The sequence below is a fragment of the Ptychodera flava genome, chromosome 4, assembly GCF_041260155.1.
Source record: "Ptychodera flava strain L36383 chromosome 4, AS_Pfla_20210202, whole genome shotgun sequence".
In the NCBI taxonomy this organism is placed as follows: Eukaryota; Metazoa; Hemichordata; class Enteropneusta; family Ptychoderidae; genus Ptychodera; species Ptychodera flava.
Window position 1 is genome coordinate 39896733 of NC_091931.1, and position 23193 is coordinate 39919925.

A 23193-nucleotide genomic window follows, 5' to 3' on the forward strand; every position below is an offset into this window, starting at 1 on the left:
AAACAGGGAATGTCCGATGAGAAAACTACTGCCATAAACGTCTCTGAAAATGCGCTCGCAGTTACGTGTGTTTCAATGTATGATGGCCGCCGTGGTACGGCAGCCACCGTGTATCCATGGAGCTAGAAACGGACGTCGCCCGTTGTCAATGATTTGCTTCGCTAACAAACAAACTGCTCTTCCTCCATTATAGAGAAGGAGCAATTCAAACAATCTTCAAAGACTTAAAATGAATGACAAAAGTCTTCAAATCTGGAGACCTATTTATAAAAGGGAAAAGTCATCGGAACAGCTTTTCAAAATACATGTAACATATTTACGTTGTCTCCCAATTCAAAACGTCTAGTTGTCTGAAGAAATTCCCAATCTTGGTCTAGTGTGCCTTACTTAGTACGCCCGTACCTTTGTTTCAGAAATCAAAACATTTCATTTTCAAGCTTTTTAAATATTTTTTTCAGCAACAAGGCTAATCAAACAATTTTCTGTCAACTTTTTCCCCAATCTCACGTGATCACTTAAAATTAAGAAGCATAAATCAAGCTACGACTCAAAATTGTCGACACTCAAAGCAACTAAGTCACAACAACAACAATCTACACAGAAAGAGACAACACATGTTGAAGATCCTGAAGTGCATAATCTTTCAGTCTGGTAAAAACAAGTAACATTCCTCACGTTATCATTTTCTAAAGACAGCAAGTTGCACCAAGGTCGTTTATCTAAATAACTTTTATAAAGCGGGAAAACAACCTTTCATTTTACTGAAGGAAACTCGCTGGTCAGACACTCCTTCACCGAAGCCATCAAGCAAGTGGTGAAGCGCCTTTTGTGATTTAGAGAGTATGTTGCAAACGATTCGAAGGCGCAAAGCAACGATGAACTGAGACTATCGATATTCATTGACTAATATTTGCCTTTATTTTTTCAGCTATAAGAGCTATAACGACATGTGCTGTATTCAAAAAAGCAACAAAATGAAAAACTTATATTTCAAAAATATCAGATGATTTCAAGAGTAGACGTTGGGAAACTCACCTCGTTAAACCGATTAGAAGAAATGCTTGATGTTTTCTATTATTCATTTCGTGTATGTGAAATAACGTTTTTGTTCTACCTTCAAAGTCATGCTTAAATGCATGGTTTTCAACATTTAAATACAGTATATCTATGCAATGTCCTACGTTATTGCTTAAAACTAAATTCAGGTCAGAACTAAAATTCACGTCTTAATTATGTCATTGCACACTGTACACGATCCATTCAGTTGGCAAGGCTAATACATTGAATAAACTTCATTGGAAGCGGAATTAAAGGTATACTGTCACCTGTTCAAATTTTGTCACAGTTACCATGGAAAGAGAAAATCTAACCAATCACAGATTTTAAGCGGGTGGCCGCTTTTTAAAAAAAAGCGCCCTCACATAGGCATTTTGAATACAAAGGAACGCCCCTTTGACCAAATATGGGCATATTTAGATTACAGGTGACTGTATACCTTTAAACATGTGAACGCGATTGGAACTAACTTGGGATAATTGGATGGTGAAGTAATGTCGATTTCATCTACAAATGTAACCTTATCTACTTTTCTTTTTACGTTACACATTTGTTTTTATGAGTAATTTGTAATATTGAAACATTCGACTATAGGGCATCTAAACATTTTGAGAAATTTGAAAAATATGAAGATCCAATTATTCCAGATTAGTTCCACTCGTGTTTGTGCTACTTCCATTACTCAAATTTAATGAAAACATTATCAAGAGTTACAGCTTACTACATCAATAACATTGAAAATTTTAATTAGTTAACAGAGTTAATAAGAACTTATTGCCGCAGTTTCTGAATGCACAAGATGTGTTGTTTTTCCTACGGTAATATATGCCCGTTTAAAGGTACAAGCCTCGAACAGGTGAAAATCAAACCTTTTCAGGGCCATTCAAGGCTCAGTACTTCAGATAAACCATTGACGAGAATCGTACAGCTGCAGCAAATTATGTGCATCCGGATATGCGCATGAGTTGATGCTTTAGTGATTCTAGGTTTTGACAAAAGACAGGAAAATAAAGGAACCGATTAAGTAAACAGTGCTGAAAGAGGAAGCAATTATTAACTTGACATTTCGTTTCTGTTAACATCTCAGTTCTTCACACATGGTGGATTCCTTCATCGTTGTCGTCCACACATGCCTCGTCATTGTCACCCACGTCACGTAAAATACGACAGTTTTTGTCCTTCAAGAATGTCTTTGCCAGAAAGAAATCTGCCAGAATCCATCTGAATGAAAAATAAAGAATTCTCATAATTACACGTTTTACGATGCACTCTTTGAAATATCATTGTAACATCAAAATAGGTCAAATAATTTGATTTCAGTATCATTTACAATAAATAAAACCAGGCTCAATACATGATGAAAATGACAATAACAATGGGCTCATCTTGAGCCACTGCACATTGATTGTACCTGGGTAAGCATACCCCGCCACTATGCTAACCTCGTCAAGATTGACCAAAGTGACAAATTTGGTGTAACTTAGAAAAACAATATTTATTGTTCTCAGATGAAGCAAGGATTGCTGTCACTCATTATTTGAGGAACAGACGAGCCATATTTAGATACAACATCTCCGTAGCAACGTAGATTTCACTAATCTACTCTCCGCGATGTCTTTCTTCACCGTCTCTTGTGCTAATAGGCTGTGTTTCACTCAAAGGTCTTCATATATCATATGTTAACAGTTTTGAAATGTGTTCGAACTGATGGTTTCTATTATGGGACAAATGGGAAGATCGAAATTGCCCCTTTTTGTAATACAGCTTTTTATACATTTTATTTTATCTTCTTAGGAAAAATATATTCAGGCATGATGCTGAATACATTCTGTATTGTTTCTGTAATTTCCAAGCCATCTGGGTAGATGTGGTGGAGGTTAATGGAAATCCTGCTTGAGGATTATATAAACTGTGACATAACTCGTGCGAACATTGGTCAAAGATTTGCTCATTTCTCATACCTCACAATTGAACTGATTATTCTCAGCATTTGTTTATATTTCACATGGGTGCATAGTTACATTAAACCTTTGACAGAATAAAGTTCCCCTATTATTATGGTAATAATGATTGAGCTGCTTTCCCTCTCCCCTTCAGCATATATACTCTAATGACATAATATTAAATTTTCTGTCATGTTTGACTGGACCTAATGTTATCGGCGATGGCAATTCATGTAAAGCACTCACTCAACACTTGGCATATGGCAGAAACTGACTTTTCCAAAAGGATGTGTATTTGCACAGGTTTGCTTTTATATCATCACAATACATGAATTTAGCGACAACATAATCATCGTGTACATCGCAAAGTTGATGAAGAGTTCAGCTACAATATTTCCTTCCACAATAACATATATTAGCACGAAGACTTTTTGTGACTAGACGTTTCTGTCCAAAAGACACTCAAAAGAGGCGGAAATTGTTCACGCTTCACAGCTGTATAGAAACCCGCTTGTAATTATTCGTCTTACCTGTATTTTGCATTGACGGCAAGAAGTGTTAGATTAATGGCGAGATGAATTGTCGTGCTTCTGGTCAGGTTAGAAGGCAGAGTAAGTATGTGCAAAGACAAATAAACGGAAGTCACCATGAACAAAACGACGTTCTCGATCGCAGTAACTAGAAGAACACCTTTGAACATCTTTCTAATGTGCTTAAACTTCTTATCATCTTGATGAGTTGGACCTGTCCGAAAGTTGGAGATTAACATAAGAGTTGCAGTGCATATTTCTTCGAACGGCGCAAAGAAGTAATAATAAGATCCGGGCAGCCCAATGTTGTTTATTGCTACCATGGTATGGTACACGCAGACAATTACTACAACTACTACATACTTCCAGAAGTAGAGTTTCTTTAATAGTTTCCTGCCAATGTGACTGTATGAAGGCTCTTTCGTCTGAAGTTGTTGTAGAACAACCAACCACGTGATCGTCGTGGTCGCCGAAACAAGTGGCAGAAGAGGTTCAAACACGAAACGGTTCGGGATCAGATCAAAATTCAAACATCTTGGCGTAGTTGAGGCGTTATTGCCCAGGCAGTCGATGAACACAACGGTGAACAAAGCGTGGAGAACAAGGCGGGTGGCCAATAAAGCTACCGTCAATAAAAGTACAACAGTCCAGCAGAACTTTCGTAGGCGGTTTCGAATCTTGCCATCTTTAGATCGCTATTTATAGTGAAAAGGGAATATACAGTATTACTGGAGGTTTGAAATGTCACTCTGGGTATACATAAAAGTGACAATTGAAACTTTTTTACGGTTTACGAGTGATAACGTAATTGTGTGAAATAGTCAACTCTACAAGCGACCACATCCATCCATCCATCCATCTATTCATTCATTATGTTGAAGTTAAATGAAGAAGACATGAAACTTTCGGGGATTGTGAGCAATGTGAACAGTGAACTTTGTTTTCACTTGGAGAGGGAACTAAACGTGATTTGTTTGTTGCAAGCATGGATCAAAGTCTGACGAAGAAGGTGAATAATAAATAAACAAACAAATAAATAAATAAGTAAATAAGTAAAACCACAGTTTATAAAAAAAGAGGTATGATTACCAGAGGTCAAATTACTCTGTGTTTACAAGATAGATTATAAGGAAATAAATAATTAATTATTAAATCAATAATTAAATATATGAATGGTTTATCAGGAAAGACATATGATGACAATAGGTTAAATTACACGTGTTTACAGAATGAAATCGTTAAAATTATGTTTAAGAGGTCTTAAAACAAAACCTGCAACATTGTACTATAAACGACGAGACTGTTATCTTTCTACAGCGGCTGTGTCCTGCATGTAATATTAAGTCTATAATTTAAACGTATCTAGAACTTATGGTACACTCTAGATGGCTTATGGTTGTTAAATTTCTTGTCACACTATCTCTGGTATCCTTAATCTTCTCCTCATGAGAGCCAGTTAGAGGTGCATTTTTCTAGGCTACTTGCATTACTCACCTTTAGCAAACCCATCATCGAGTTACTAGAATAACTGCTTACACCCTTTGCACCCTGTCGGCCGTGAATCACAGCATGATGTCACAGAGGGGATCAGGGTTCTGATGGCTAACTTTAGTATTCTAAATAGGCAATGACGCCATTTTGTAACAGCCAAGTATGATAGAACACTAAGTGCAACGTCAACACCGGGTATATAAACAACCCACCTGGGAAGATGATCTTTGATCACTGACTTTGCCCATTTCTTGATTTCCGTCACGATCTGCCGTTGCTCTTTCAGAGTCGTTGTACGGTGCCTTGTCTGGAATATGAAACACACAGTTACAAGTGAAGCATACGGTAAAAACCGTTGATGAAGTCATTCTGATCTAGTAGATTAATACAGTTTGAAAGGATGAAAATGCAAATTTTACCTGACTGTTGCCGATTTTTCCCCATTACTATGTATATTTGGACGAGACCACTCCCTGTATTAAGAGGATGTCCTGTTGTTGCATTCAGCTTTCGACGTCGACTATGAGTGTGTTTTTGAGGTGGGCGTCAGTCATACCAACGGGCCTTATTGTTTACTTAACGAAACCAAAACGTCTAAATTTTAATTATATGATGGCAAGCTAACCTACTTTTGTGTAAAGAGAAAGAGCGGTCAATAGATGTGCTAATAAAGGCTCCTACCATTTTGAATCTGTCATATTATTTTGGGACTGAGAGTAAACCATTGAGTTTCAATGCTCATTGAAACTTAGTCATCAACTCTGTGTTTCGAAGGCAGGTTCTAGAAACCCAGTTTTCAGGAGACGTGATCCGTTATTGAAATAAACGTGAGTTCGTGGCTTGAGAATCTGTATGAATATAAAATAGCTCATGATAAGGTAGACTGAAAGATCCGTCGCTCGAGGACGTTCTCTGGAGACTCAAAAAATTAGTTCTTCACATCTGCAATTGCGGGCTTGCGGTCACGAAGGCCAAGACGTCCGCTCTATTTCGCCCATGTTGAAAAATTCGGACTTCTACCTGTTAGACTTATTCCTACCATGTGTGAATGTTTATATTTACAATGTTATATAACTTGTGTTGACAGACTGGGGATCGCAATCGTAATTGATTGACAGTGTTGCCATGACCACCGTACTTATTATGCAGAGAGGGGACTCAGTTTAATAAATATTGAACAGCACTATGCATAAACTTCACATGTTTGAGCGACCAGAAACAGCTGTAGGCGTGATTAAATTTCTTTCAACCCCCCCCCCCCCCCCCGCCTCGCGGCATATGAAAGACCGCATCCAGTCGTAAGAGGGGAGCCTAGAAAGCGCCATCGAGCGACGGATCTTTCAGTCTAAGGCAAACTTGGAACATATACCGATAGGCACGAGTGTTGTACTCAATAACAATGGAAATCTGTTGACATTGTCTGCAAAACTTTATCTGTTAAAGACAACAAACAACTCAAGTAATAGTGGCAGTTCTATTGAAGTATAGCGTGACAGTTCGACACTTCTATTGTTGGAAAGTTTTAGAGGCGGCAATCTGTGCACTAACAAACATCGCTGGTCTGATAAGTCGTCATATTATTATGACCCAATCGCCGTCATAAAATAGTGAATTATGTGAAAATGACAATACATTATTATCGTCTCAAAGCAGACTAAAACTGCGCGCTAAACCGAAGATCTCAACAAGGAACCCGCCTCTTCGTTTAATCCATGATGCGCAAACTTCATGATGCATGGAGCACCTCCGATGATTTCATGACTCGCAACAGAACCCAAAGGATATTGTTAGTTTCGCACAAACTACCAAAATATCAATGGCGAAATGTTGGCAATTTTGCATTTACACTTAGCTCATATACTCATTATTCGATAACTTCGCGTTGGAGAGGAACGTAAACATTCCCTTTACTATCTGTGGTTGATTTTCGGCCATGACTAAGCAAATGAAATTCCTTTGCCTAAAAAAGATGAGAATCTGTTGACGCATTCAGCCTTGAAAACCGTGAGTTTTTGAGAGTATATGAATGTTTGAGATTTGCGTCATTTCCAATACTCAGTGTTGTATGAACCGACACTTTTACAGTCATATCGATGCTTAGCGAATTAGCACGTAATATTATTATTTTTGCATACACAAGCAGGGTGGCACCTTTTCGCGGGGGGGGGAGAGTAGGGGATTGTAAGTGGCTTAATCTGAGACCAAGGTTAATTTTTTCTTCAAGTAAACCGTATTCCCTATATACACTCGTGATACTGTAACTTAGGAGGACGTTCTTTGAAAAGGGATATCTTTCCGAAGCTTCCCGTAAATAGTTTTGTAGAATTTGCCATACTACAACTCCGTCGTGATATTGCACAATAATGCCGGTAGAGTAAATTTAACTTAACTGTGGTTGTGTACTCACCTCCGACCATTTTCTTTTCAAAACGAGAGCACATGCTCGTCTGCGTGATCCTAATCGTGTTTTGTATCGACAGTTTTCATCACTTCTAACTAGGATGCAAGAAAGAATCATCGCTGACAATGGCCATTAGCGATAATTTATCGCCTTATAAAGTTATATTATAGAATGTAGGGCAAAGGTACCGACGCGTTATGCACCAATCGATTTGTTGAGAGGATCGTAGGACTGAGAATATGATTTGTTATAATTAAGCAATTAGTTATAATAGTTGTAATTAAGAAAGCAGAGCATGCATATCCCTGTCTCGTAATTCTACCAGTCTAATTTCCAGTCATATGATTTTTATAGAAATAGCAAGGTCGCTTGATTAACACTTGTCACTCTGCTGAACTTTTCCCATTTGAAAATTATGCAGTGGCCATGGAAATATCGGAGGTTAATAATAGTTAAAATTTACACAAGATGAGTCTTGTAGACAGCGACTTCACTAAACACTTACCTATAAAGTATTTCCCGTCTAGTATATCATCAATATACAATGGAAAGCATATAAACCATCAGGGGAACTAGTATAGGATAAAGCCCAAGTACGAGGGCTCTTTTGGTATATAAAGTCCAACCCAACGATAAAATGTCGAGGCCGCAGGCCGAGACATTTTATCTTAGGGTTGGACTTTATATTCCAGAAGAGCCCGAGTACGAGGGTTTTATCCGACTTAAAAACTATCGCCCCTAACTGGTATATTTTCGTTTTCAATGTGTTTACGTCAACCTTCCCCTTTGTCAATGTAACATGTTTAGGATATGAATTAAAACTTTTATTTGTGAAATAGCCTCCCAATGTAATGGAACATCCTATAAATGCCCTAGGGCACATTATATAAATGCCCTAGGGCACACCAGAGTTTGTGTTGCAGCTGGTTTCCGCTGTGTTACCAAATTTTAATATTAAAACATACCCGATGTCTACAAATTATGACATGTTCACTTTTGATTGGACAGTACTTTACTACGGCGCTGTCATTCATTTCTGGAATTTGGTGACCAAGGCTTTATGAGTAAATAAAACACCCTGAATCGAGCACTCTGATTGGTCAATCAACAGTAGATAGTTTTTAACTTCTAAATAATTGCAGGAAGTGAATATGATATTTTCACTTCCTGCAATTACCCAAAAGTTGCCATTTCTAAATGTTTAGCGAAGTACAATAAACATTTCGAGAGAGTTAGTTTAATTAACTCATTACAATTTTCTCAGGCTAAGTTATGTCGTACTGTACTCATGTGATCTTGCTGAAAAGCTCTGTATTACTTCGTTGAAAGAGCAAACTGTCCAACAAACTTACAAAGATTAATTAGGTCTTCGCGGTTAAAATCGTTAATGTATTTTCAAAGACAGACATGTATATTTTATTTGTAAAGTTACTTTACCACTGTGCTTTATGAATTTTAAGAGGCACAATTTCCTGACCAGAGATTTTCCGTCAATTAAAGCGTTTAGAAAGCACGCACTGGCTGGACATACCCGCGTAGAAATTATCCTCGTGGGCACGTGATTCACCCAAAAATTAATAGTCTATATCCCTTGGTCTACGACCTCACGAAACCGTCAGATTGAGGCCACTTGCCGGCCCTCGGATTCATGTTTGGCAAATATTGACTATTTTAACGTTTTCTTGGTTTACACCTGCGGTTTTTCCTGACCGTTACATCATTTTAAAATGGGAAAATTGTTAAACAATCTCATATTACAAAATATGCTCACATGGCTGAAAATTAGATGGGTAGAATTATGAATGGCGATATACATGCCCTGCTTACTTTAAAAAAAATATTTCAAATTATGGCTTGTGAAAACTTTGGCTATTCTCAGTCTCACGATCAACTAAACAAGATCGATTAATCCATCTCTCGTTCTTTTGGCATCTCTACCTTCTTGTTATTTGTCTTTTGTTTAATTTCGCTAGTACAATGCATTAATGCGATTATTCATCGATCTTATTCTCCGATTAGTAGAAGTGATGAAAACTCATGTTGTTATAAAGAAACCGTTCAAAGTGACACTGAATTACGATTTTCGTATAAACACAAAGATGTGTTTCAATCTTTCCTGCTTTATATACTGCGTACTTTAACAATATCTGACATTTGATTGACATTTGCTATTGTTCACTACAAACATCTAAATTAGAAATAAATCGCCTAAACGCTTGGTTCTGCTAGTTCCTAGATCCATGCTTACATTTTGACGGTACAGTACTGTGCTCTGAATAGTAACCTATCATCGACATTTCGACCATTATGATTGTAGGATCAATACACTGACACTTTTGGATATACAGTAATGTGTGTATTTTGTATATTATGGTTTCCGTATGAATATTAAGACTCAGTGATCAAAACAAATAAACGTAGGGGAAAAGGGAGACTTCTACCATTTTTTGATTCCCAGGTCCAGTATATAAAAGTTCTGTAGGATGTAAGCAGTTTCCTGCAAATTTTAAAGTGATATTAAAACCGACAACAAATAAAAATCCATCACGAGTGTCAGAAACTAAGTCACGTCTCGAATTCGGTTGATTTGAAATTAATAAAATGTTAATAGCAATCACATCCCTCATTAAATTGCTACACAATTTTCAACAATAATATTCGAAAATTCTAAGAATTCCGAATTCCTTAATATCACATCATAAAAAGATGCATACAACACCACGTCTTCCCTCGTTGTAAATTATTCGAAGTTAACAATATTTGATCAATATTACTATTCCGTCCTTGACGAAGACTTTTGTTACAATTATTTAAAAGTAAAAGTATTCTTTCTAAAAGAAGCTTGGGCCCTATAAAGATATAATATATCAGTTAAAAACAGTAACAAAAGATAAACTAAACGTATACAAGTATCATATGAACAAACAAACTACCACAAAGGTAATTTCGACAATGAAAATTCGTATCTGGCATATCTAAAACTCTTTTCGCAAGGACTATTTTACTTTGTTTGGTACTTATAAACTTACAAATGCGACAGATACATATCAATTGATAAAATATTGTAATTACTTGCGATAACAAACAACTGAACAGAGGTGAATCCATAATATGGTATGTCTTCTATGCAAAATCTCGTGTATACTACTAATATATTGAATATCTATGCTTCGGTTGTGGCTACATCAGCTTGGTATGTACGTACACGTGCGTTTTTTGATCTAAGTGGAGAAAGAAAACGGATTATTTTCAAAAGTCGTTACGGTCTCAGGGTTCTGATGAAGAGATTTTCCCTTTAATTACAGGGTGAAAGCCAGACGGATACCGATCAATTTCCACGTACCATAGAATCTTTAATTACTGAAGTACTGCCCTGTTTTGAAGAAGAGCTGAAGACTTAGCATCAAATGGAACTCTGGGATGCCATTCTGCACAAAACACGATTGGAACTAATTTGGGATAATTGGATTGTGAAGTAGTGTCGTGTAACCTCATCAACCATTCTTTTTAAGTTATGCACTTGTTTTATGAGTAATTTGTAAAATTGCAACATTCAGCTATAGGGCACCAAACAATTTTGATAAATTTGAAAAATATGAAGATCCAATTATCCCAAATTAGCTCCAATCGTGTTACTATGTGATTGTTATGTGATTGCTCATTAAGAATAAATGGAATATCGTTATTTCAGGAATAGGCTTTGATGAAATGTAAGTACAATCTCTACATTTTTGAAAAAATTAGACATAGTCTTCGATCGACACAAGTCTCCGGACAGGTGAAAATGGTACCTGGCTGATTATAGTCATGTCTATGCTTTTTCATCGCACGTTACAGAAAGTATACATCAGAATATCACCTCAGCCATATCATATACATGATCAACACAGAAATGAGTCTGATGCTTAGATAAATTCAACCATATGTGATTGTTGTTGTGATATTTGAAATCATAGTAAATGCACATAAAAAACTTTCTTGTGCATTATCGTGTCAGATAAAAGCCTTACGTTAGTTTTCTATACGCACCCGTTCAGCAAAAGTAAAGGAGATTCAATTCGCTTCGGGTTCTTTGTCAAGCTCCTTATAACATTCGTCTCCTTCCAAGGCCCATAGCTCGCCACTGTCACCCACGTCACGCAAAATACGACAGTCCTCCTTCTGCAAGAATGTCTTTGCCAAAAAGTAGTCGGCAAGGATCCACCTGAATGGGAAAATGATACATTAGAAATTGCGAATCCATTAATGATATATGAAATAAGGCACTGAGCAACGAGTCTTGAAAAGCATGGCGAAACAATGGATTGTCTGAGTCTCTGTGGACCGGTCATAAAACGAATGTCTTAAAAATTGGCGTTCAAATCAAGATGTCCATTTTAAGGTTATTCTAATTACATTATACCCAAGGAGTACCTGCACTGCATAATGTGTTCAAAGGTTGCGACAATAACGTTTTTTGGTTTCATAATAATTTACCTTGTTTGGTCAAATGTAAAAGTAAGTGAGGAATTATGGAAGAAGAAGAAGAAAAAGAAGAAGAAGATTTGATTTTTCAAATGAACGTTAATTACTAAAATAAATAAAACTGGCGAGTAGGTTGACGAATTTCTCTCTGATTTTCAATAAGTGTATGATCTTCACGTTGGAGATGAGTAATGGATTTACGACAGCCTTTGCATTTTTCAAGAGAAAAGAAAAACTGTAAATTAGTATCAGAATCATTGAGCTGTTGAAAACGAGAACGAATAGCTGCACCTCTGGTATCAAGTTTCTGAAAACTGTCTAACAGGTCTTTTTGCTGATGATATCTTGTTTCCAGAGAAGGCTGAGTATGAATCAATGTTTCCAAAGTACGAATTTTCTCAAAAAGCTTTTGTTTTGAACGTTTAAAGTGATGAACTCGTTCAGCGCTGTACTGCTGACTTAATTCTTTAATCTTTTGTTTTCCTATATCCCACCAAGACTGAGGAGTAGAAAACCTATCCTTCTCATTACGCCAACCTTCCCAGAATTCCTTAATTAAAGTACAGTAATTTTCATCATTAAGAAGACTAGTATTGAGACACCAAACTGGATTTTTGTTGACACTTCATAGTTAAAACAAGAGTAACAAGAGAGTGATCAGATAAATCAGTAGGAGAGTCAATATACACAGATATAATTTTCGAAGTCAACCTCTTGTTGATGAAGAAAGTAGACTTTTTTGCTCTCCTCTCTGCCACGGAAAATTTTGAGCCTGCTTATGTAAATAACGCCAGGCATCGGAAAGCTTACAGCGATGAACAAGAGAAGAAAAAACTTGCGAAGACTTGAAATGTGGTTCAATATAAGACGACCTGTCTAAATCAGGAACAAGAGTACAATTAAAGTCGCCCCCGATGACAATATTTTGATTATCAAGATAAAAATCAAGGAGAAATTTACGAAGACTTTCAAAGAAAATACAACGATCATATCCACTTGAAGGAGCATAAATATTGAGCAAATGAAAGGAAGTGTCATCCATCTTAATATGCAAATGAAGTAGACGACCCTGGACGACACTTTTTACAGAAACAACATCAACATTTTTGTTTCTCGGAAACAGCACTGCAACCCCAGCAGAATTACTAGTACCATGTGAGAAGTAAATAGGGGCGCGCGAAACTACTTGCCAATGAGCCTGATTAGCCACTGCAGAATGGGTTTCTTGTAAAAAATGAAAATCAGCATAATGATCAACCAAGACAAAATGTTATACCGTTTCAAAGAATCATGGCAACCATTTACATTCCAAGAAATGAAACTTGCCATCACTATTTAGTAATAGCCATGCTTTTACATTGTCTAACATGTTGTTGTAACTTTGCCACAAGTTTATGGATATGAACTTTTTGTTGACTAGTGACACTATCTTACCTGCGTAAGTTAGCAAATAACTTTATGAGAACTTTAAAATCTGAGCAGTAATCTTTACATTTTTCTATCATATTTTTAGAGCCTTTAATGTCTTCTAAAAACTCAAGCAAATTAGATGGCTTGATGTGTAGCTTTTCTTGAAATTCTGATAAGTCAGAAATTTCAGACGCAACAGACTCATTGTCATGATCTGACATTTCGCTGAGAACATCAAAGGAGTTCGATGTTTTCACTCCTGACCAAATAAACTGACTTTGAGAAACTTTTCTTGGAGACTGTGACTGAGAAATAAACAAATCCTGAGACTCATTTACTTTGATATCTGAAAAAGGAGTCTCAGGAAACTCAAGTGACTGAGACTGAATAAGTGAAGATGATGACAAAGAAGGAGGGTCGAATGATAAAACGGGAGTAGACGGGAGCGGAGAACACGAAGGCCAAGCAGGGGTTCGTACCCTGTCTTCATCGGCATGGACGTTTGCAGCAGAGTTAACACCTTTTTCTTTCTCTTGAGCGTTAGTGTGTTGACTGTTTTTACTGGTGAGAGGTATTTGATGTACAGAATTTTCATCAACAGATGTGACTTTGTGAGCGGACTCTGATTGTGCCTCATTGTTTTCAACAAAGCGAGTTGACGTTGAGGCGTTACTTGAAGTTGATGTGTTTATTTCTGTAGTATTCATATGCTGATTAACACCTTCGTTTGCATTTGCTTCACTTTCGACAACATCCATTAAACCTAAGTTCTCATCCACACAATTATTGTCTTTTTGAACATTTTCGGTGTCATTATCGTTGTTTTCTGACGATCTATAATCATGATAGTTAGGACAACGTTTACGGATATGACCTTTTAGTCCACAATGAAAACAACGCAGTTCATCAATAGATACGTAAACGGAATAAAAACGGTCATCATATTTGATCTGAATTACATCACTGATGTTTTCATTGTGTAACAAAACATGAACTTGTCGTCTAAACGACTTCACATGCTTCAGCGAAGCATTTTTACAACCAAGAGGGATTGTTCTTATATGTTCAACAACTCTACCAAGTTTCCATAAATATTCCTCCAAAACTTCATCAGGAATGAAAGGAGGAACATTTGACAGAATTAATTTTGAGGCCGGTTTCACCATGTGTTCCACATCGACTAATTCATCAAACAAAGCAAACTTCGATTTAACAATTCTAGATGCAGCAATAACATTTTCACTTCCGACTTTCTTTGCAATCTCTTCGACATAGCTTTCAACGGGAACACCTTCAATATTAGTACACCTGACAGCATGCTTGCGAGTCAGATTCCGAAATGGCTTGTCCTCCCTGGCGGCCATATTGCCGACCACGGGTTAACAAATGACAAAAAATAAAATCGAAGAAAATCCATCTAGCCGAAGATGAAACCGGACCGGAAACAAGATCCAAAAGATCTAAACACTACTCACAACGCAAACTGATGACAATTGACTAAGGATGGCACTTCTCACTGGTAGAAAATCAAAACAAGTAGGAGCCCTTCTTCTCTACGTCTATCCAATATGGCGGAAGAAGAAGAAGAAGAAATGGATCGGTTTCACGGTGATGAACATCATGTTAACAATTTCAACTTTTGTCCCTTCAATAAAGCTTTCAGGTATTTGCAAAAGATCGTCATGACGCTTTTAAACGTTTCTTTACAAAACATGCTCTGTGAGAAAGTTCGAAAAAGACGTGGGGATTATGGTTATCAGTAAAACGGTACAACAATATGTTCATAGGATGTCACCTTACCTGTACTTTGCATTTACGGCAAGAAGTGTGAGATTAATGGCATAGTAGATAATGCTACTCTCAGTTAGCTCTAATGGCAGAGTGAGTACGTGAAGTGATATATAGACTGAAGCGACCACGACCAAGGTAAGGTTCTCAATTGCAACTGCAACAAGAACAGCCTTGAAGGTGTTTTTAATCCAGTTGTTACCATTTGGGCGTATCCGGAAGTTGGAAACTAACATCAACAGTGTCGAGGCAATTTGTTCGGACGGTGCGAAGATGTAAAAATTCGCTCCTGGTAGCCCCATGTTATTTACGAACACCATGACACGATACACACAGACAATCATAATGCAGGCGACGTACTTCCAGAAGTAGAGCTTCTTCACAAGTCTTCCACCAATGTTTCGGTAAGAAGGCTCATTTGCTGTCTGAAGTCGTTGCAGAACAATCAACCATATGATTGTTGTTATAGTTGAAACTACGGGTAGAAGCGGTTCAAACACGTGTCGGTTTGGAATCAAGTCGAAGCCCAAGCATCTTGACGTAGTAGATTGGTTGTTGCTCAGACAGTCGATGAAAACTACGGCAAATAGAGTAAGGAGAACTAGCCGTGCAACGAGTAGAGCTGTCGTAATCATAACTACAGCTTTCAACCAGAACTCTAGCTCCTGCGTTGATCAGAAGAGAAGAAAATCCGTTCAGGGATTTGAAATTAAATGCTCCTTGTCAGAAACATATGACAAATTACTGTCCCGTCATAGTGTACAGAGGTACTAACTGTACGGATACATAATTGCCAACTCCGTTGACCACTGCACGGCGCTGCATTTCAAAGACCGTAGTAACATTCTACACTTCTACATTATACATTATCACTCTTATCGCACATTGTAAACACTGATTTAGGGTCATACTGGATGCCATAAATAAAGTTGTTGAGAGACATTAATGATTAACTTTAGAAATTAAAACAAACAACAAAATGAAATATTCGTTTACGCAATAGCTATACCTGTTTGTGTGTGACTTCTGTTATTTATTTGGTTTCGCACAAAAAATAGAATAGGGAAACATTGGTGTATTTTATTTTTATTCTCCTTTATCTATGTTTATACTGTAGATAGTATAAAATCCCTGCATTCCGCCATATCTAGCATCAGGAATGTCACACAGGCAATGGTGCCATTTTGATGACATACGGACCTGATAGAGCTCAAAAAGCTTTATAAACGTGTGTTAAGAAAAAATGACTGACTGACCTCGAAGTTATATGTAACTACTACTACTTGTTTTCTGCTTTCCACAGGTTCCTGTTCTGGATCTTCGTCGTTTCTGATTGTGTCCATTTCCATAGCTGTGTTATGTTCAAAGCAACATTCTAAATGTCAGTCAAGCATAAAATGTGACAATTGTCAGTTGATGAAGTCGTTCAGAGAACCGAGATTTGAATACCAAAGGGGTACAAGTAGTAGATAATTTGATCGTGAAGGGAAAAACCCTGATCGGCTTGACGACATAACGAAGACAAATAACTTTGCGAACGAAAACCACAACAGATGGACTTATACCGCCTAAGATACAGACAATTTGCCTGTTAGGTTCGCCTCGCTATCATTTTCGGAATTTACCTTTCCCCTGTGACCACTACACAGTGCACATGTTTGACTGTCTTTGATTATTTCTTATTTTCTGATTGCCTTTGCTCAAGAAAAACCTATGGGTAAGAGACATTATTGTCGTAAGTTGTTTAAAGTACTACCAACAATACCTGACAATTGAGAACTACACCTTCCTGACCACCACGGTAACCCTTTATGGCTGTTACCATTGAAACATATGTAAATAAAAATCATTATATCAAGCGGACATGCGCCATTCTGAATGGACGAGAGCTAAGAAATGTCACAGTGGTTTTAGCAGTGCTCAAACGGACCTGTAAACTAGCAAAGAGTGTTAATGAGGAAAGCAATAAAGGGAAGGGCATTTATCTTGCAAGAAAATTTTACGGAGTGATAAATAAATAAATAAACAGACAAATAAATAAACATACAAATTCAAATTTAATTCATAATTAGTGTTCTGCAAATACTGGTGTAATTTTTCGCATTTTCGTTTTAGAACTGCCTTGCTCGCTGTACTTTTGGCCCTTTGCCATACATGCACTGTGTTGTCGTTGGAAACTGGGCGTGTGTTGTCAACAAATCCCAACCTATGAAAATGCTCGGTCTTGATCCCTGGATTTCCAACGTTCCATCTTTCACACTTCGGGGTTTTTTGTTTTTGTTTTGTTTTTTTTTTTTGGCTGAAAGTGACGAGAATACCCCGATAAATCGACAGAGACAAATACAAGTTGATATATTAAAATTGCAGTGATCACCGCCGCGGTCGGGTAGACACCTGATTTGGGCACATTGCTCCCCATACAGCACTCGTCTATCGGCTGCGAATTGTAGCAAGATCTCGTTATACAGAGGTAATTGCTTAAACAAACATGTCAGCAATTGGATTCTGTATGCGATGACCTCCCTCGAACATGATCGCGGCCATATATGTCTGCTCGTCTAAGCCCCTATTGACACTTAACTGAAACCCTTGCATATCCACTTGGTAGATTTATCTAATAAGAGATAATAACGTGACTCTGTCGAGTGTCACATTGAAAATTTTACCTTCTTGTTGTTGTTCTTCAGCCATGACAGGAAGAGGAATTAATCTATTCGTCGTGGACAACACATTAACAATAAGACGTATGCTGCCGAAGACATGTTGCAATGTGTAGATCAGGTCAGCCTCAGTATCATTTATGGATTATGAAATCAGGGTACTGCAGCGTGTGTGTCCATATATGACCCGCGTAATCAATCTTTCGCCTTAATGTGCGGAATTGTGATTCATCGGTTTTAGGAAGTTAAGCTAGAAGTTTGGAAAGCTAAATTAGAATTTTCTAAATCTAAATCTAAACTTCGAAAGTTTAGCTGCAATTAACTTGATCTGAATATCGTTCTAAATTTCTAAAATTAGCTGAAGTTTAGAACGTTCCTCGCTGGCTTACATTTTCTTTCACGAAGATAGATATATCGGATAAAACCCATAATTATCACTTTCAAAATTTACAAATTGAATGTAGCTGAAGTTTACAAACCGATATATCATTGGATTTTTTTTTCACTTCAAGCCCGACTTTCTAAACTGCATCTAATTTATAAATACGAAATGCTATTAAGAAAGTGTTAATTATCGTGGTTTTTGCCTTGTTTATCATTATTAGCTAATTTAGCTCCCATAGGGAATACACGTAGTTCAGAAATGGAAAAAAAAACAATTCCGCACTATATGCACTACTAAAAATCTGCCTATACTACATTGCTTCCCTCTCTTCGAGAGACCGAACCCAGCGAGACGTACAGGCAACGCATAGTAAACCTGGGCTACGGAAGTCTCGAGACGCTGATGTCAGGAATGGGTACATTGCATTGTCAAAGAGGTGCAGTGACACACACTAAACGATTTAGGGGCCCAAGCCTATAGGCTTGGCCCTTTTGGTTTCGCTTTGGGTTTTTTGCTTCTTCTTTCTTCCTCTTCTTCTTCCCTCAATTCTTTGCCAACCCAAATCTGGAAAACCACTGCATATGGACTTCCTAAACTTGGCAAAATGATCTGGGCCAATGAGTAGTGGTGAACCTAACCCTTGCATTTTGAATAAGTCACGTGATCAGTGGCCATATTGAATTTTCCCAAAAACTTAAACTGGCTTAAACTGATGACTCCTAATGTTCCCCGTTCTTTAAAAAATGCCAATAAAATCGATTTTCAAGAAAACACCATTTTAATCTTTCAACATGCGACCTAACAGCCGATATAGCTCCGCTTTGTTTACGTAGAGAATAACTATTTTTGACACATGTTGATGAAGAAGGTGGAAATCTTTGATAGCTCATTTCAGTGGCCAGAAAAAAGTGGCAAAATAGCTGCAAAAATAAATAATTGAAGATTTCATCTTAATTTGAATATATCACATTTGATCATCCCTGGGAACATGACAACCAAAGCTATCTGACTAGTAGTTTTTTGAGAATGAAATTTTCTAACCAAAAATGGCAAAAATTTGCCGAAAAATAAAAATTGCAGATTTCGCCATAATTTCAATATATCTTATATTAAAATAATCACTTGGAACCTGTATACCAAATATCAAAGCTATCAGACTTGCAGTTTGCCCCAAAAATACAAAATTGCAGATTTCATCATAATTTAAATATATCACATTAAGTTTATCTAAAGTAACCTGTACGCTAAATTACAAAACTATCAGATGAGTAGTTTTGGAAATATTTTTTGACCAAATATGGCAAAAATTGCCCCAAAAATACAAAATTACAGATTTCATCAGAAATTCAATATATATTACTTAGTTTATCTGTAGAAACCTGTATACTAAATTTCAAAGCTATTAGACCAATACTTTTTGAGAAACATTTTTTGACCAAAATTGGTAAAAATTGCCTCAAAAATACAAATTTGCATATTTCTGCACAATTTAAACAAATCTGAAACAAATAATCCCTAGGGACCAATGTACAACAAATCAAAGCTATCTGACAAGTAGTTTTGAAGAAGAGGATTTTTAAAGATTGTTTAACAAAAAACGACAAAAATTGCCTTAAAAAATGCAAATATGCAAATTTCACAAATTTAACTGAAGGTACCCTAAGTAAACTGCATATCAAATTTCAAAGCAATCGAACAAGCGGTTTCAGAGAAGAAAATGTTTTTACCAAACACAGCAAAAAATGCCCCAAAAATACAAATACAAATATGCAAATTTCACCACGGTTTGAATAAATTTAAGGGAGTTCACCCCAAGTGAACTGCATATGAAATGTCAAAGCAATTTGGGACGACGACAGAAAATCAACCTATTTGATAAGCTTCGCGTCACTGACAGCGCAGCTGAAAGTTAAACTGCAGAACAAACGCACAGATTTAAATTAAATTTCACATGTGTCATCCTCAGTGAGGGTACTTTCAAGTTTGTAAAAAGCATGTGGATCAGTAATATAGTTTGGCGTCCATATTCCATTTCACAAAAAAACGTACAATTACCATGACATGATATTCAAAATTCATATATCCAATAAAATATGAAGGCAGTTGCACTTGTGGTTACTGATTTATAGGCATATTCATGAAATCGGTAATCGATAATCTCGATCACGTGACATTTTGTAAAAAAACTCAGCTCCCATACTTCTCCTTGTGTACAAAAAACAAGATCCCAGCTCTATCGTCTTGCCAGGAATGAGGTGTGTGCATAATGCGATGAGGGTCAGAAAACTAGCCGTATTTTCTGCCTGGGTTGGTAGCTCTGCTGGTGGACAGAAATGTCCCCGAGATTATCGTTCGCCCAGTTAAAGCGATGAATTCGTTTCTTCGCTTCGATTAAGTTTGTATGTGCGATGTGTGATAGTGAGCATGCGTGCGTGAGTGCTTCACGAACTCTACAACGTGTGGAGCGGTCTCAGTCAGAAAAATGTAACAACTTAGCCGGCTATTGAATCACTCTTTTTGGGAGTGGAGATTTAGCCGAGGGGTTCTCTCTGTGGCCTCTCCGCTAGGCGACTGATGCCGTATGTTGTGGGTTCGAACTCGATTGAAAACTAGCCGTATTTTCTACCCTGGGTTGGTAGCTCTGCTGGTGGACAGAATTGTTCCCGAGGTTATCGTTCGCCCGGTTAAAGCGATGAATTCGTTTCTTCGCTTCGATTAAGTTTGTATGTGCGATGTGTGATAGTGAGCATGCGTGCGTGAGTGCTTCACGAACTCTACAACGTGTGGAGCGGTCTCAGTCAGAAAAATGTAACAACTTAGCCGGCTATTGAACCACTCTTTTTTGGGAGTGGAGATTTAGCCGAGCGGTTCTCTCTGTGGCCTCTCCCTTAGGCGACTGATGCCGTATGTTGTGGGTTCGAACCCGATTGAAAACTAGCCGTATCTTGTCAAGGGTGACCCTGAAATTTAGTTGTGAATTTTGATCCAATTCTTATCATTTTACAATAGACTTTTATACAGGCAAGAACAAGATATGGCCATGGTTTAGCTGAAGAGGTATAGAAAGGTCAAAGGTCACAGAAAATTAACAAGGTCTACACGATGGAACTCGTAAATGTCTTTTCAGAGAGAGACCCGGAGACAGACATGCACATTTGATTCGTCAAACTTGGTTAACTACTGCACTTAACGAATTTGATTAGCTAAATTTTCCTGGCCAGAGACTTTCCTTCAATTAAAGGAAAAATACATACTGGCTGATCATACCCGTACTACAACATATGTTTAATCCTTAAAGGCCTCTTATTTACCCTAGAGTTATCAATCTATTTCCCTTAGTCTACGGCCTCATAAGACTGTTGTGGCGACTTGCCCATCCTCGGTGAAAAGAAACGTATTTTGTTATCTAATACGGTCAGTCAATTTTTGAACATATAATTGACCCCAAGATTCATCTTGTGCAAATGTTGACTATTTGAACGTTTATTTGTTTTACACCTCCCGCTTTTCCCCTAACGTTTACATTATTTTAAAATGGGAAAATTGTTATGAAAAGGGGTGACTTTGAGAAAGAAGTAAAATAATGAAGTAAAATAATGAATTGTGAAAACTTTGGTTGCTTTTTTGTTATTTCTGTTATGTTTAATTTCGTTTGTACAATGCCAATACATGCATCTAAATTTTAAAAAAATCTGTAATCCTTAACACTTGCTTCTACTAGTTTTAGATCCATTCTTACATTTAGACATTACAGTTGTTTGGTTTAAAAATATTAATCTATGATCAACATTTCGACCATTATGATTGTATAATCAATAGACTGACACATTTGGACATACAGAAATGTGTATATTTTGTATACTATTATTTCCGTATAACATAAAGACTTGGCAATCAAAAGTAAGACTTGTACATTTCTACCATCTTTTTAATTTCCAGGCCCAGCATGTGAAAGTTCTGCAGGATGAAAGCAGCTACTGCACATTGTAAAGTGATATTAACATCGACACCAAATAAAAGTCCATCGTGACCGTTAGAAACAAAGTCACGTCTCGAATTCGGTTGATTTGAATTAATAAAAACATCATATTTTTACGTACAATAGTAGATAAATTGGTTCTGATTTATTGAAAAATATTCAGCAATCGCATTCTTCATTACATTGCTGCATAATGTCAATAACAATTTTCCGGCGTTCTAAGAATTCCTTAATTTCAACATGAAATTACATATACATCAACAATAAGTGTTTCTTCGTTTGAAATGATTCGAAATTTAGCAATAAGCAGAAACTGTAGACAATTTTTGATTAATATTAGTATTCTGTCCTTAGCCAAAGCTTTTGCTACAACTATTCAAAAGTAAAAGTATTCTTTGTAAAAGAAGCTTGGGCCCTATAAAGATATAATACATTAGTTAAAACAGTAACAAAGATAAATTGAACGTACTTAAGTAAATAATGAACAAACAAACTACACAAAGGTAGCTTGGAAAACGAAAATTCGTATACGACATATCTAAAACTCTTTTATCAAGATGTATTTGACTTTGTTTGGTACTAATAATCTTATAAACGCGATAGATACATCTAAATTTTAAAATATTGTAATTTCTTGCGAGAGCAAACAGAGATGAATCTATAGTATGGTATGTTTCTATGCAAATTCTCGTACATAATATGTTGATTTTCTATGCTTGTGTTGTGGCTACATCATCCTGGTATGTACGTACACGTGCGTCTTTTGATCTAAGTGGAGAAAGGAAATGGATTATCCTGAATAGTGGTTATGGTCTCGGGGTTCTGATGAAGTGATTTTCCCTCCGATCAATTTCAACGTACTGGAGAATCTTTAATTACTTAAGTATTGCCGTGTTTGGAACAAGAGCTGAAGACTAAGCATCAGATGGAACTCCGGGATATACTTCTACATCATGTGATTGTTATGTGATTGCTCGTTAAGAATAAATAAAATATCGCTATTTCAGGAGTTGGCTTCGATGAAGTGGAAGTACAAATGATCACGTCTTTTCGTAAACACATTCTGATTTAGATAGTACATAAACA

At 36.9% G+C, this 23193-nt stretch overlaps 1 protein-coding gene across 1 annotated transcript; it reads right to left on the reverse strand.

The window, feature by feature from the left end:
- Window positions 1-895: 895 nt before the first annotated feature.
- Window positions 896-5542, reverse strand: LOC139130515 (uncharacterized). The gene is made up of 4 exons (XM_070696287.1): window positions 5440-5542; window positions 5233-5327; window positions 3530-4224; window positions 896-2277 (listed from the first exon to the last, which is right to left on the reverse strand). Exons 1-4 carry the CDS (start codon window positions 5462-5464, stop codon window positions 2148-2150), a joined length of 945 nt encoding a protein of 314 aa, XP_070552388.1. The 5' UTR covers window positions 5465-5542; the 3' UTR covers window positions 896-2147.
- Window positions 5543-23193: the final 17651 nt, after the last annotated feature.